The sequence below is a fragment of the Spea bombifrons genome, chromosome 2 (assembly GCF_027358695.1).
Source record: "Spea bombifrons isolate aSpeBom1 chromosome 2, aSpeBom1.2.pri, whole genome shotgun sequence".
Lineage (NCBI taxonomy): Eukaryota > Metazoa > Chordata > Amphibia > Anura > Pelobatidae > Spea > Spea bombifrons.
The window spans coordinates 68,471,475-68,486,477 of NC_071088.1; the positions used below are offsets into that span (position 1 = coordinate 68,471,475).

At 40.5% G+C, this 15,003-nt stretch overlaps 1 protein-coding gene across 1 annotated transcript; it reads right to left on the reverse strand.

Annotated features, from left to right (window-relative positions):
* Window positions 1–686: 686 nt before the first annotated feature.
* On the reverse strand, window positions 687–14,325 carry LOC128474786 (uncharacterized). Its single transcript, XM_053457184.1, has 15 exons — window positions 14,280–14,325; window positions 13,401–13,626; window positions 12,908–13,068; window positions 12,326–12,485; window positions 11,000–11,170; window positions 8,911–9,002; window positions 8,400–8,557; window positions 7,916–8,019; window positions 6,319–6,543; window positions 4,102–4,187; window positions 3,528–3,664; window positions 2,713–2,802; window positions 1,884–2,092; window positions 1,567–1,773; window positions 687–1,207 (listed from the first exon to the last, which is right to left on the reverse strand). Exons 2-15 carry the CDS (start codon window positions 13,554–13,556, stop codon window positions 920–922), a joined length of 2,244 nt encoding a protein of 747 aa, XP_053313159.1. The 5' UTR covers window positions 13,557–13,626; window positions 14,280–14,325; the 3' UTR covers window positions 687–919.
* Between the last annotated feature and the right edge of the window lie 678 nt (window positions 14,326–15,003).

The window sequence follows — 15,003 nt, forward strand, 5'->3', positions numbered from 1 at the left end:
TGTTGCATTATACAAGCACTTCTGTAGTACAGGACCCGTAGCAATAAAGAATAAGCATACATGATTATCATTTGTAAACTATGGTAAACTAAGGTATATGCAAGTTACCTTCATTTTTTTGATCCCGTGGCTAACTTAAAAAAAAAAGTACTTAGGAGGTGATCAACTGCACGGTTTGCTCCATCACCCCCACTAAGGTTTTAGCAATTGCAACACCAGCAGCTTGCGCAGGAAAGAAGCACTCCAAGATGGCGTGTACACCGTTGCTGCTCTGGGGCCATGAAACATCCAGCGGTCCAGCATTAAACATTGAGGCATCCAGCAACACCAAAAAGAATGTAGGGGCCCCGTATGAGCGGTCATATCCACCGTATGAAAAAAGGCCATATGCCATTCAATTAATGGCAGTGCCCGACGGCTAACTAAAAAAAAAAAGTACTTAGGAGGTGATCAACAATCGCCTCCTAAGCTCAGCCAGTGTTTCTGAAGTGCCGCTATAAAGCAATACAAAAAAGTCAGGGGCCTCTTTTGATCGCTGCAACCATGCCTGCAAAAAAGCCTGGTCCTCAAGGGGTTAAATTGCTGATTGGTTTGACAGCCTGTGTAAGGGTGAGGAGGGGAAGAGAGAAAATTCAGATAATCAGAATAGGTGATCTCTTTAAGAAGCTAGCACACATAAAAGATCATAATGACCTAATCTAAAATAAAGTTTATTTCCCTTTCATTCCATTTGAATAGGTATGACAGCCTTTAAAAGAATGCACAGGAAAAGGAAGAGCGTCTTATACAGTGTTTTTACAAAAGAAAGATTGTCCAAGGTTGTTCGCTATTGTCATCTGTAAAACACATTCTTGTCCAATAGGTGGGCATGTTGATTTTTCTATGCAAAGATGTCCACCTAGTGGGGAGAATAAGTACCTTAGCAGGTGCTAAGAGGCTGAGCTTTCCCCTCAACGGTAAAGTTGGCGTGCAGGATGTTGGATGGGACGGTTACATCTTGGAAAGGCTGTTGACCTCCAAAATAAAGAGAGAATTCACCAGGTTCCAGCATCCACTTGTCAGTCCATACTGCTCGTTGCTCGGGCTGTACTGAAAAATAGAGCTTTACATACTGGCCAACTGGAACCAGAATTCGCTTAATGCCCACAAGCTGCAAACGAGGAACCGGCACAGAGGCATCAGACCAGCTGATGTACAACTGCACGACCTGTGAAGAGAGCAAGTACCGTTTTTTTTTTGTTTTTTTTTTAGGAAAAAGGCAAAATGGTAAAATGCAGAAATATAATTACACTTTGTCTACCTATCCTTACGGAGGCACAGAACTTCAACATTTGTTTACTCACTAGAAGAAAACATTCTGACACAGGGCAAACAGTGCACTTAGGTGGCAACAAATGCATGCATGACATCAGATAAATGAAAGGGCTTACATTAAGCTTAGTGTTTCTCATAGAAACCCTATATTTTGCTCCAGTGAAGGTTGTGCGTGCATTTCGATAACAAAAAAGTCAAATTCACCATTCACTCATGTGGCTCCAAATAGAGTATCCCAAAAATAATTCTTACCTCTTCCCCTGTTCTGATACCAGAATTATACAGCTTGCCGGACAACTGCAGTGTCTCGCACATGGGCAGGGAGGTACGAGTCAATACCAGGTCACTGTACTGAAACCTGGTGTAGGAAAGGCCATATCCAAAGGGATAAAGAGGCACCTGTTTGCCATAATAACGGTATGTCCGGCCTTGCATGGTGTAATTGTCCATGGCAGGCACCTTAAAAGAACAACATTAAACCACAGATATCAAGATTATTCTATTTTTTTTTTAAAATATTTCAGATTGACTGTATATCCTATTGAAACAACTGTGACGCTGTGTCTCACCTGTTCCATTCCAGCTGGCCATGTGGCTGGCAGTCTGCCTGCAGGGTTTGCTCCATCAGCCCCCACTAAGGTTTTAGCAATTGCAACACCAGCAGCTTGCGCAGGAAAGAAGCACTCCAAGATGGCGTGTACACCGTCGCTGCTCTGGGCCCATGAAACATCCAGCGGTCCAGCATTAAATAAGAGTAAGATCACCGGGTGCCCTCCAGCTGGCGGATTACATGATCAATTAATCTTTAACGGATTTTTTCAACATTGCGTATTGTTTTTTTTTTTAATACAATTTCCAGATTGAAAAATATTAAAATGTTAAGAATAAAAAAAGGAAGGCAAGGTCTCTATGTACAAACTGTTACTGTAAACCTGCTGTCATGTGCAAGTGACTTTACCTATAATAAACCTCCAAAATCCAAATATGATTTCCTTTCTTTTACAATTCTACCTTTAGATGCCCCTCTTTTGATCACTACCAAAGACCTGTTTCTTAAACCTAGCAAGTGCAGAACACTGTGTCCTATGATGATCAAAGCAGAGCAATGCCTGCTGCATAGGGACACTGTTGTATTGGACGTTCTGTGGTGTCATTCATTTATATTTTGTATTCTCCGCCCTTATTATTCTAATTATACAATTGTTTCCAAAACTAGTCACCCAAGTTCCAGAACATTCCAACATTAGCAGAACAAATGTATTTTTTGAGGGCTCGGGTTTTGATGAATTCATCATAGTACTGAGTGAAGGTTGATGAACTTGGACTTTATGGTTGTCGTCAAGGCGTTTTTGTAAGATGCCTAGAAGATAGCAGTAGAAAAAAATTAAATTAACTTACCAAAGGCTACAGCATCCTTCAGAAGGTCGGCTTGGTGGCCCGGTAGCAATAGGTCAGATCGGTCCTTACCTTCAGTCTCTACAGCGACACCTGATATATCAGGAAAAGTAATGTTAAGAAGATACTCTGCACTGCAGACTCAATGAGGAGACAAATATTTTATGGTACTATGTGTGTGCACAAGTTTAAAAGCTCTTTTGAAGACAGTTTTTTTCCGGGTTTGGGGGTGGTTTGTTTGTGCATGGAGTTGATGTCTTGTGTAGGACCTATGGATTACATCTGAAAATAGAGGCACAAGAGGCATGGAGAAACATGGTGCTATATTGTGTTGTCCAGCTTGTACCAAAAACCAATTAAAAATATTTTGGAGAAATATTATAATATCTAATAATATTTATATTATTTTCCTCAATCCTAATTTTATCAGATATGTACAACATAATTATCATATTGTCTCTATCTGTTGTTATTTCTTATGTTACTGTACGTGAGAACAGACATCTTTTGGCCACATCATATGAAAATCAGAATTCAGCATTGAATTCATATGTGGTTTGACCTTAGATGTGACTGTTCCTCTTTAAAAGTGTTTTAGAATGTATTAATGCTATAACTGTTTTTTTTTTTTTTACCGTTAACATATTATTCATGGAAATGCCTAGTCATATGTATTGTGTAGTCATATGTATATTCTGTATCTTTTTAATATATTTAGCATGCTGGTACTTATTATTATTATCTTTTATTTATATAGCGCCAACAATTTACGCAGCGCTTTACTCCATATTGTCACTTTGTGATTGGTGCTGACTTACCGGTACCAAGGCACACTATGGTGATGTCAGCAGATTGCACCAATGCCATTATCTCATCAGGGGAGTACTTTTTACACTGTGCATCATTGCATCCTGCAGCGAAGCTCACATTTACTGGAAGCATTTCAAGACCACCCCTAAAGAATAACCAGACAGATCAACATAACGTGCTAGGTAATTATACCCTAAAGGACATGAGGGCAACATGAAGCACGTCCCTGGACGTAGTGGGAGACATTTAATTAAACTCTGATCCACTACCACCCATACTGTACCTAATTTTGATACAGCTCCACTTCCTTCACAACTTACTGTCATACAATAACATATATGGATGTTAGAGAGCTACAGGAGCAGCTGCTTACGATGTAAACTGAGCCATGTCAGAAATAAGACTGCAAGGATGGTGTAAAGAAATACACAACTGCAAAGTACTACAGGCATATTTCCGGTCTTTGAGCACACATGCATGCACTGTTAATGTGACAGCTTTCTGTATTTACAGGGTAAATTGAAGGCATTTAATACACTATAAGTATATGGTTCCATGGTGACATCATTTTTTATTTTTTACCTTGGTGTGAAGATATACTGAGGATATGGGTGGGGTTCATAGTCTCCAAAGAGTCCTTGGGGGTCATCAGCGAAAGGTCCAATTACCTTTTACAAAGGAATGATAAGAACATCATCAACACTTGAGTTGGTAATAATCAATCTCACTATAGCATTGTTCTCTTTACAACACCAGTCATATAACAATGTAATACGTAGATGTCACTGTAAAGTCAGTAAAGTAGGCCTGATTTAACCATTAAACATATTTATTATACCTATAGGCTATGATTGTTGTTTTCTCAATCACTGTGATTCAGAACTATTCTGTTTAAAGGTTAAGAACTATTCATCACAATTCAGAGAAATTTAGGGCAAACTCTAAAAACTTCTCCTTCCTTTAATATTTTAGCTTTCTCAAATGACCTACAATATTATTTAAAATAATATTCCATGTTTTTAAAAAGCATGGGCTAAAAACTACCAAGCCTTGGCTAGCAGGGAATTACTGTGTCAACTGCCTGATATTACTGCATTACGAAGGACAGATGTGAGTGCCTTCTATAAGGTGTGTTTAGCCACACCTAAGGCGTTTCGCCTCACCGGGTTTTGTCGCTTAATGAAATAAATCTCTGAAGGAACATTTGAACAAATGAAAGAGTTTCTTCATTTTTCTATGCGGGGTCCCAAATCCTATCTCTGTGTTTCACATGCTGATTGTGCTCCGGACACCACCAGCTGACTTCCTCAGTTGCCAGTTTCCACATTGCTGTATTGATGTTGTGCTGCATGCCATTGTTACTTGGTTTTAGTAAAACCCTGCACCATACTCAAACCTCTTACTCCAACCCTAACATAAGAAATATAAGTGTAGTTTTGTTTAACATGAGACTAGGGAATTTGGCATCCGGCTACCCTAATTACTTCCCAGGGAATGACACTGGTTCAAGAAAAACAAAATATCTGTAAATGACCTTTTTTTGGTTTACTAAGGGCAGCCCACAATCAATCCACATTTCTTTTATATATACACAAACACACACACACTATAGGGACACAAGTATTGGAACACATGTCCATTACACCAACAGGGACTTTTAGGACATTGCAGTCTAAATGCAGACATTAATATGTAGCCCCCCCCCCCATCGCAGCTTCCATTGTTCTGGAGAGGCTTTCCACAAGATTTTGGAGTGTTTCTGTGGAAATATTTGCCTATTGATCCAGTAGAGTATTTGTGTGGATGAGAAGGCCTGGCTTGCAATTTCCATTCCAGTTCATTCCAAAAGTGTATGATGGGGTTGAGGTCAGGGCTCTGTGTGGCCAGTTAAGTTCTTCCACACCAAACTCATCCAACCATGTCTTTATTGACCTTGCTTTGTGCACTGGGGCCCAGTCATGCTGGACTAGAAAACGGCCTTCCCCAAACTATTCCCACAAAATTGGAAGCATAGTCCAAAACGTCTTAGTGTGCTGAAGCATTAAGATTTCCCTTCAATGGAATAAAGGGGCCTAGCTCAACCCCTAAAAAAAACAGCCCCCTACGTAATCCCTCCTGCAGTCAGGCAGGTGACATTCCCCTAGCATACACCAAACCCATTAGTCAGTCGCTCTGGCAAAACAGAGATCGCTGATTCGGCGGCGTGCTTTACACCACAAGATCTGATGCTTGGCCATGGAAACCCATTCCATAAAGCTCCTGCTGCACAGTTTTTGTGCTGATATGATATGATATGATATTGTGCTGCCAGTGGAAGTTTGGAACTCTTCGGATATGGAATCAGCAACGTGTTTGGTGACTGTTATGTTCCTCCACACCTGTGACTATATGTGGTCTTCTGCATCCTCTAAGTTGCTGGTCCAGGTCGGAAGGGCCGTTTCTGAACAATTATGAACCAGCACGAAGAGACAGGGACCATTACATGCATATCAATGCCTACAGCTGTATGTCCATGTATAACTGTGTGTGCATACATTCCTCAATAAGGTGATTTGTTCCTATCTAGATTTGTACACTTTTTTTTTTTTGCAGCATTGTTAATTTACATTTGTTTCCAAAGTATTAGAAAATTACAACCATTGTTTAATTATTTAGATTCTATAAGAAAGATCCTAGCAGAACTGTAGTAAAGACAATCCACAATCAAAAAGATAATGCTACTGACATTATCAGAGATTTGGTTCAATCGGCTCTGTACATGATAAAAAAACAAACAAAAACAAATACAATACACCATACCGCTATCTTTTTCCCTCTGATATTCTCCAAATCTAGGGGCAAAATTTCCAAGTGATTCTTCAGCAGGACAAGGCTCTTGACAGCAGCCTCTATGGCAAGGTCTCTGTGCTCTTGACTCTGAACAGAACTTAAGTCTAAGGAGCTGTATGGATTCATGTCTGGTGGATCAAACTCTCCCAGTCGCATGCGGGTGTAAAACAATGGATACAGTCTTTCTTTTACAGTCTTAAAACAAATAGAAATAATTCCATTTAATAAATCAGTGTCAAAACATTCCTGCCATCATAAAGTTAATGAGAAATTGGAATTTTAGATTCAGCTACCTGTCTAGACATTAAAACAAGAAGCCACTAAAGGTTACTTTTATGTGCTAAAGTACTATTTGAAAGAAAAATGTAATTTTTAAGAACTTGACTATATTGGTTGATGTGGATTATTAGCAACAATATCATATTTGCTACAATGAGCTTCTGTTGTGGCAACAACTTGAGCAACATCAGTTTTCATTTGATCTTATTAGACTCAATGCGATTTAAAACAGTGGGCTTTGATTATAAAAGCATTCATTTATTTGAAAAGGCAATGGTCATTGTTGAACACCGTCATTTTTTAATTTGTGCCCCGGGAGTTTCGCTGTTTCACTTAAACATCTACGCTTAACCTCACTTTATTGCCAATAAACCCCACTGACGCATAATAAACCACCCCTAAATAATAAAGAGCAAGCAAGCTATCTTTTGGACTATTTGCTCAGTTTGTTGTTTATCATAATACAGTAGAGAGAGGCGTGTTCGTGATATGCCTTACACCCCCAGATATGCCACTCCATCCTCCCTAGATATGCCTTATACCCCCCTAATGGCCCATTGTGCCCTCTGATATGCCTTATATCCCAGATATGCCTTGTACCCTCTGATTTGCCTCTATGCACCACTGATATGCCTTATAACCCCCTATATGCCACTGTGCCCCCCCAGATACACCTGGTGAACATCTGTGCGATGTGCATAGACAAACCTCTGCTGCTGGCCGGCACTTTCGCTGGAGCTTCTATGACTGAGCACCGGAAGGTCATGAGATGCCGGTGCTCCATCATCGAAGCCCCAGTGGAAGTGCCTGCAGCAGCGGAGGTCGTCTCCACGCATCGCACAGACGCCCACCGGCTGCCAGAGAGGAGTATCAAGGTTCCCTGCAGCACTGCGGTGGATCCTCCTCCGGCAGCTGGCAAACATTGCACAATGTGCGCAGACAGCCTCCGCTGCTGCTGGCTGGTACTTCCGCGGGGCTTCTATGGTGAGCTGCAGGGATCTGGATCTTACTGTTTGCTCTGAAAAAACCCTCATCTTATATTCGATAAAATCAGTTCAACTAATCGATAATGAAATTAGTTGGCAACGATTTTCATTATCGATAATTATCAATTTTATTGATTAGTTGTCGCATCCCTGTGTATATTGATTTTGTATATGACTGTAGACATTTTCAATAGATACATTACTGTTAAGAGTTTTTATTTGCAAATAGGTCTGCAAATCACATACTATCAGGTAGATGTGCGTATGTGAAAATGCATGGAAGGCAAAATCCATTCCCTTACCTCCATTGTGATGTTACCATCCACCACTGCATCTTTAATTTGCATGAAAACGTTGTCTGCCAGATTGATGGATAGTTCAAGATTACAACCAGCATTCAGAGTTGCTATGACACAAAAACATACATGTTAAGGATATGAAACAAATGAAATATTTTTTTGTCCTCTCTCCCCTCATTGACATGGTTTTAGCACAAAACAATCTATCCATAAGGCTTGCAGACATGATAGGTACCCGTTTCCTTCTACAGCCATTCTGATGATACCTAGACTTTTGCAACCCAATAGCTACCTGTAGTTTAATGACGTGTAAAACTATTTTCTGCCCACATGAAACATATACATATTTTAGTACACAGATAAGCTTAAAAGAGATATACAAATGCAAAGGATTTGGGGAATTGATCTCTTTTGTGATCTCTCAGACTCTTGGCTGTCTGCTTCACCTGTCAAGGCTCAACCACGATTATTCCATTTCAAAACTCACCGACTGCGGTCTCCAGAAAGCTGCTTGTATATCTGTGCGCCAACATAACAAATTCAACAGCACCCTCGTCGCTTACTACATAGCCCTGAAACCCCCACTCAGAGCGCAAGATGTCTGTCAGCAACCTCTTGTTGGCACAAGCTGGGACCCCATTGACCCTGAAGAAAAAACAGCATGTTTTTGTAAAGACGGACTCTGGGTCAATCTAGAAATATAGAGATGGCAGAAACCGCTTTGAATAAAAATAGAATCAGCAATCCACGCAATATTATAAGTGTTATTACATTATCACAAATATTTTTTATTATTATTATTATAATTATTAAAAACTATTACAAATATTAAAATACAAGTGTATTACATTAAAAAAAATGAAAATCATACTGTTTAGCACATTCTTTCATGAGTACAACGGAGCACACTTTGTCCATCCTTTCTAAACCTTAGAGGAATTAACAATGCATCAAGCATCCCTAAGCTCAATTTTGATCTAAGGGTTCATCATACCAACCTGTTATAGCTGCACATAATACTAAAGGTCCCAGCTTGGACACATGCATGAAACTGCGGTAGGAAAGTCATTCGTAAATCTCTTTCCAGTACCTACATAATAATGTAAGAAATGTTCATTACTACTACTGCACATTAAATCTATATGTAGGGCTGCAACTAACGTTTATTTTAATAATCGATTAGTTGGCCGATTATTTTTTCGATTAATCGGATAAAAAAATGCAATTTTTTAAAATTTAAAATAATGTAATAAAAAACTTACAATTTACACTTTCATCTCTTTATTGCAATGGCCTCTCTCTATTCACCTTCTTATTTTACTGACATAATAATAAAATCTACAAGAACCCAAACAGTGTTTCTCAAACTAGGTTTTAATACAAAGTTATTAGTAAATATTAATTCATATGTTAACTATTTTTCATATTTAATAAAAACTATGAGAAAAAAAAGCCTTGTTTAAATTTTTTTTACTTACCAAACTGCCCCCAGTTATGCACATCTGACCCCCAGCTTGCCACTCTGCCGCCATATATGCCTTATACCTCTTATATGCCAGATTCCACTGTGCCCCGATATGCCACTGTGCCCCTGATATGCCTTATACTCCTTATAAGCCAGTGATATGCAACTGAGCCCCGATATACCTTTTACCCCCAGATGTTTTATGACCCCCTGATATGCCTAATATCGATATGCCTTATACCCCCTATATGCCCTGAAATTCATAATACACCACACCACTATAACTCACCCATACACAGCTTTGGCTCCTCCCCCTCCCATAACCACTCTGGCTCCTCCCCTCCCATACATGACTCTGGCTCCTCCCCCTCCCATACACCACTCTGGCTCCTCCCCCTCCCATACACCACTCTGCCTCCTCCCCCTCCCATACACCACTCTGCCTCCTCCCCCTCCCATACACCACTCAGGCTCCTCCCCCCATACTCCACTCTGCCTCCTCCCCCCCATACTCCACTCTGCCTCCTCCCATACACCACTCTGCCTCCTCCCCCTCCCATACATCACTTTGGCTCCTCCCCCCTCCCATACTCCACTCTGCCTCCTCCCCCCTCCCATACAACTATGGCCCCTCCCCCTCCCATACTCCACTCTGGCTCCTCCCCCTCCTATACTCCACTCTGCCTCCTCCCCCTCCCATACTCCACTCTGCCTCCTGTCAGCAACGGATCTTCACTAGCCACCAGGGAGCCGGGTAGAGAGGCAGAATGGCGTATGGGAGGGGGAGGAGCCACAGTGGTGTATGGGAGGGTGGCTCCCATACACCCCTCTGACTCCTCCCCCCTCCCATACACCGCTCTGCCTCTCTACCCGGCTCCGTTACTGACAGTAACGGAGGCTGTCTGTGCGATGCAGACCCCCACCAGCTGACAGAGAGGATGATTCTCTGTCAGCCTGTGAGTGTCTGCATCGCACAGACAGCCTCCATTACTGCACTTCACTTACACTGAGGCTTCTATGAAGCTGCAGTGAAAGTCCTTGTCAGTAACGGAGCCAGGAGGGAGGCAGAGTGACGTATGGGAGGGGGGAGAAGTCAGAGGGGTGTATGGGAGGGGGGAGAGAGACGGAAGTGAGAGACCGGCCGACAGTGAGGGGAATCCAGGTCCCCTGCAGTGTTGCGGGGGATCTGGATTCCGGTGTTATAATCCGATCTCTGTTTGAGATCGGATTATTATAAGGAGAGGAGTTTTTCAGAGCATTTGCTTTGTAGTATTTATCACATAGGTATCTATTGGGCTGATATTGCTAATTTATTTCAAAAATTCCGACTGTAGTCAGTTAAATCACTGTACATAATGACCTATATATAGAACAGTTTAAAAAAGTGCTGCAAAACACTTAAGTCACACAAAGTAAAGTCAAAACAGTGACAATCATCCATTCATTCAAAATTATTTTATTTAATTTTCCATTTAAGGTGAAGTTGTAACACCTTCCATCTTATGTGGCAGCTTGACGGTACTTCTGCTGTTAATAGAATTTAACACGAAGAAGCAATGGTCACAGAAGCATGGTCACAGCCTGAACAAAGAAACAGAAATACCACAAATAAACCACCATACCTTGGCATCAAAGCTAAACCGTGAAACTGGGATATTTTCAGGGCCCCCATGAACATCAAAATGCTTGCATCCTGCATTGGCCTTCACATAACGCGGATGATTTCCCTGTAATCCCTTGACAAAAGCTGTTGCAAGGACTCCACTTAAATAAGGGTCCTCCCCATAGGTTTCCTGAATATGGAAGACAGTAAAGGGTTTTCAGTACAGTAGAAAACGTCCTTTTGGAGAAATACTACGGTTCATGATGAGCCTATAGTACTCTGACTCATTGCTTTCATCAGTGTCTGAAAGTTAGATAAGTTTAAAAAAAAAAACTTAAAAAAGGAACAATTTTAGAGAAACACAGCAGAAGTAGTGCAGTCACCATGGCCACCAATGGAACGTTCCTTCTGACTGATCCACTTTGCATCAAGAACTGTCAAGGAAATGACTATGAATCAAACACAGTCAAAAGGGGTGACCACTACATGATTGAACTGGCTCCTCCAACCAGTTTTAGTGGTAAAGTGATATGTAGCTCACATTTGCCAATCTATCCACCTACAGTTATAAACTGTAAGAAAGAAAGACAAAAATTGCAAGGGAGGGTACTATAGGGCCAATAAATCAAGACTTAACCAGCATGTACAGTGCAACTAATTAACTGAAATTTTATTTGACGGTTTTGGCACATTAGATCAACTTCATAGCCAGTGATACTGCAGGATAACAAAACTGATTTGGTCATTATATTTGTATATTTTTGCCTACAGTATTGCTAAACGATATTCTCTAAAATTTTGTAGGACTGGGACTGGGGCTTAACTCTGATGGGCTGATGGGTAAGCATGTACCAAACTGGACAACGCTGCTCAGGAAAACACCTAGTGAACTATAAAACAGCACTACAAAAAACTTGGCAAATTGACACAGATGTGTCTGAGAAACTTCCTATTTTTACCTTCCATGTCACATGGAATAGATGTGATGGAATCCCCATTGTACAATGCAATGGAATATGATGGCGCTATATAAAACAATAAGTAATAATACACACTGAGTGGGTAGGATAAAAAAAAAATGGAAAAGAACAGACCAGGAGGCAGTCAAAATGAAACACTGTTCCCAGAGCCCAAATGGCCAAGTACTCGGGGGCTTAAAGGACTTAAAGTGTTCTGTGAAAACCCTATTAGATGCAGTCAAAAACAATAAGAGTAAGGAAGGAGCCCTTGAGTGTGCCACCATGGCCTAACTTGCCCTTGAGCCACGCAAAACACAATCAATAAAGAAAGTGTTTATCTGGGCTTTATGGGCCCACACATAAACAAACAGGCCAGTAACGCTCACCTGGTTCCTCCCCCACAGTGGATGCCGCATGATGTTAATGACAGGACTGAAGCAGCTGAGCCCTGTATGGTCATCATAGTTCCCGACAGACATAAAGTAGTTATGCTTGGCTCTGACTTCAGTAGCAGTAGCATTTGCCACTCGGGCAACCAGCTCTGGACTAATGACAACAACTGGGTTAGTAGGGTAATATTTTAATACGCAGTCAATACAAAAAAAGTGCAAAATCAATATTATTGTCATGTTAAAACATGGGTACACGTGGACACCAGGTGCACCTAACCTCCCTTTACTTTTCTACTCCATTTCGTAGTCAGCAAGAAAAAAGTACAACAAAATAAGTACATACATATATGGCAAAATGGAGCCGGCGCAGCTCTGTACACATAATACAACTATGAAATATAGCACATAACAAAATAAAAAACAATCATAACTAAAAGTGTTCTGTGCCTGCCAGTCAGTGGTGCAAAACTACAGTGAGTGAAAACTTGTATTCCCATAAGACCCTGGGTACTTTAAAAGGCAGTACAGAATAGATGGTCTCGGGAAATGATTGTCTGTTATGTACATTTTGGATACCTGAAGGATGCAGCCAATCCTAAAGCCTGGGGGAAGGATGTTGCCCAGCCCGGTGCTTGAACATCTCCTCTTAGACATTCTGTATTCCAGGAATAAGGCTTTATCCCAAGTCGCGGGATAGCAGGAGCCGGCCCATTCCTGCCTGCACCTCCTCTTGCCAACTGCAGGATGAAAAGTCAATCTCTCAGTAACATTTTTTTAATTAGTTGTGAAAAAGGCATATCTATTTGTTGAAAGGAAAGTCATACATAAGTTTACCCACTATTTCTGGCATATTATTATCTATTAATTACGCAGTACTGATGTTAGGATTATCTGCTTTGAAGAAGGACTTGCTAAGGACCCCAGCCAACATAATGGATATTTGCCTATGTATAATGGCATTTACAGTAAAGAAAAGGAACAAGCTAGACCATGAAATTGATATTTTATCTGATTTTAATAATTGCAACAGAAGCATAATGGTACGGAAATGTATTGAGCGTTGTGTTACCTGCAGCACCATCTCCTCAAGACTTAGACGTCCTATCAGGTCTTTGACACGTTGATCCCATGGCAGCGAGGGGTCCATGAACGGATACTGCTGTCCATGGGATATGACGAGGTTTGTCAGTACTATCACCACATTCAGGATGTTAGCCTGACCCATGTCTTACTCTTTGACTTCAATAGCGGACGTAAGATAATAATTCAAAAGTCATCGTCTTCGTACTCTGCACCTAAAAAAGGAACATTTCACAGATCCACACATTTGGGCGAATAACCTACACAACAACATATATCGCATATTTTTATCTTTGAAAGTGAGATCTATGATCATAGACTGGATGTCACGCTAGTCCAGGTAGGATGGCCACCATTATTTAGAATTCAGGTTTATGGCTTCAGTGAAGGCCCTGCTTTAATGGAGTTCACGTCTTACTAGTACATTTTCTGTCTAGTGTTCCCTGCTCACAGGTGAGTGGCTGGCAAGGTGTACGTGAAGGACTATGTTTAATATTTACAAATCACTGGATTGAATTAGTATGAAACGCGGGACAACTATTAAGATTCGGCGACATAAATACAAACCTTTACACGAAAAGTCAGACAAAGGCTAGTATTTGATCTTTACAATAAAGAGAAGGAACTCGGAGTTCACTCTACAGCTTTTGAAAAATAATGTGATTTACCTTCTAGCCTTACGTTTGGTATTTCACAATAAAGGAGAACCTTATCTAGTAATACGGGTTTGTTTTAAATATAAAATAATACATGAAATGGCATTCATACAAAAAAATTATAATAATAGAAATATAACACAATTTTTGTAGTAATTCTACCCAAGAGAGATGTAAAATATGCTTCCAGATAACAGATTCTCATAACTTACTGCTTAACTTCCTACTGCCTTACAGCAAGCCAAGGATTCTGGGAAACGTAGTTTTCCTGTGTGTAATTAACAAGAAGTCTGCTAAACCAGCAAACAGCTGGCACGTTATTATTGAACTACAACTCCCAGGATCGTTGGTAGTCGACTAGAGACGGACTGAGCCTCTTTTCCTTAAAGTAGCTATGTGAATAATGTGCAATTAGAATTTCCTAATAATGATACCTGAAATTGTTTTTGTATATTTTCCTTAGAAAATGTAAATGTTTCATATCGTTTATTTCACTAAAGACCCATCAAAAAGTGTATGTGCAGTTTCACGTTGTAGCATCAGATGGCGCCATGTGAATTACATATTGCATCTTGGAGACGAGAGCAACAATTTTAGAAAGCACAAAAAACACATTTAGGGTTGTTTATGTCCACGTTATTTTAACTTTTGGGGTTGCTGATGTCGGTGATGCACTCATGCCGAGCATACAAAAAAAGGGACATCAGCGAAGGAAAAGAGGAACAGAGGGGTTCTTGGTTTATCGCATTCTGCTTATTTTAATATAAATACAGTTAGGTCTGGAAATATTTTGGACACTAACACAATTTTCATAACTGAAATGAAACAACCAAGATGCAATGGGAATGCAGACTTTCATCTTCAACGGGTTCAACAAAAATATTGTACGAAATGCTTAGCAATTGCAACCATTTTCATACACAGTCCCCTTATTTC

What these genes read in the sequence shown, in the direction of transcription:
- LOC128474786 (XM_053457184.1), bottom strand. Translation starts at nt 13,556, where the DNA reads ATGGGTCAGGCTAACATCCTGAATGTGGTGATAGTACTGACAAACCTC. An exon ending in GGTTTAGCTTTGATGCCAAG is followed by an intron (nt 9,003 to 10,999) that starts GTATGGTGGTTT and finishes ATTATTATGTAG; the next exon opens with GTACTGGAAAGAGATTTACG. An exon ending in GAAGGATGCTGTAGCCTTTG is followed by an intron (nt 2,093 to 2,712) that starts GTAAGTTAATTT and finishes GTAATCCGCCAG; the next exon opens with CTGGAGGGCACCCGGTGATC.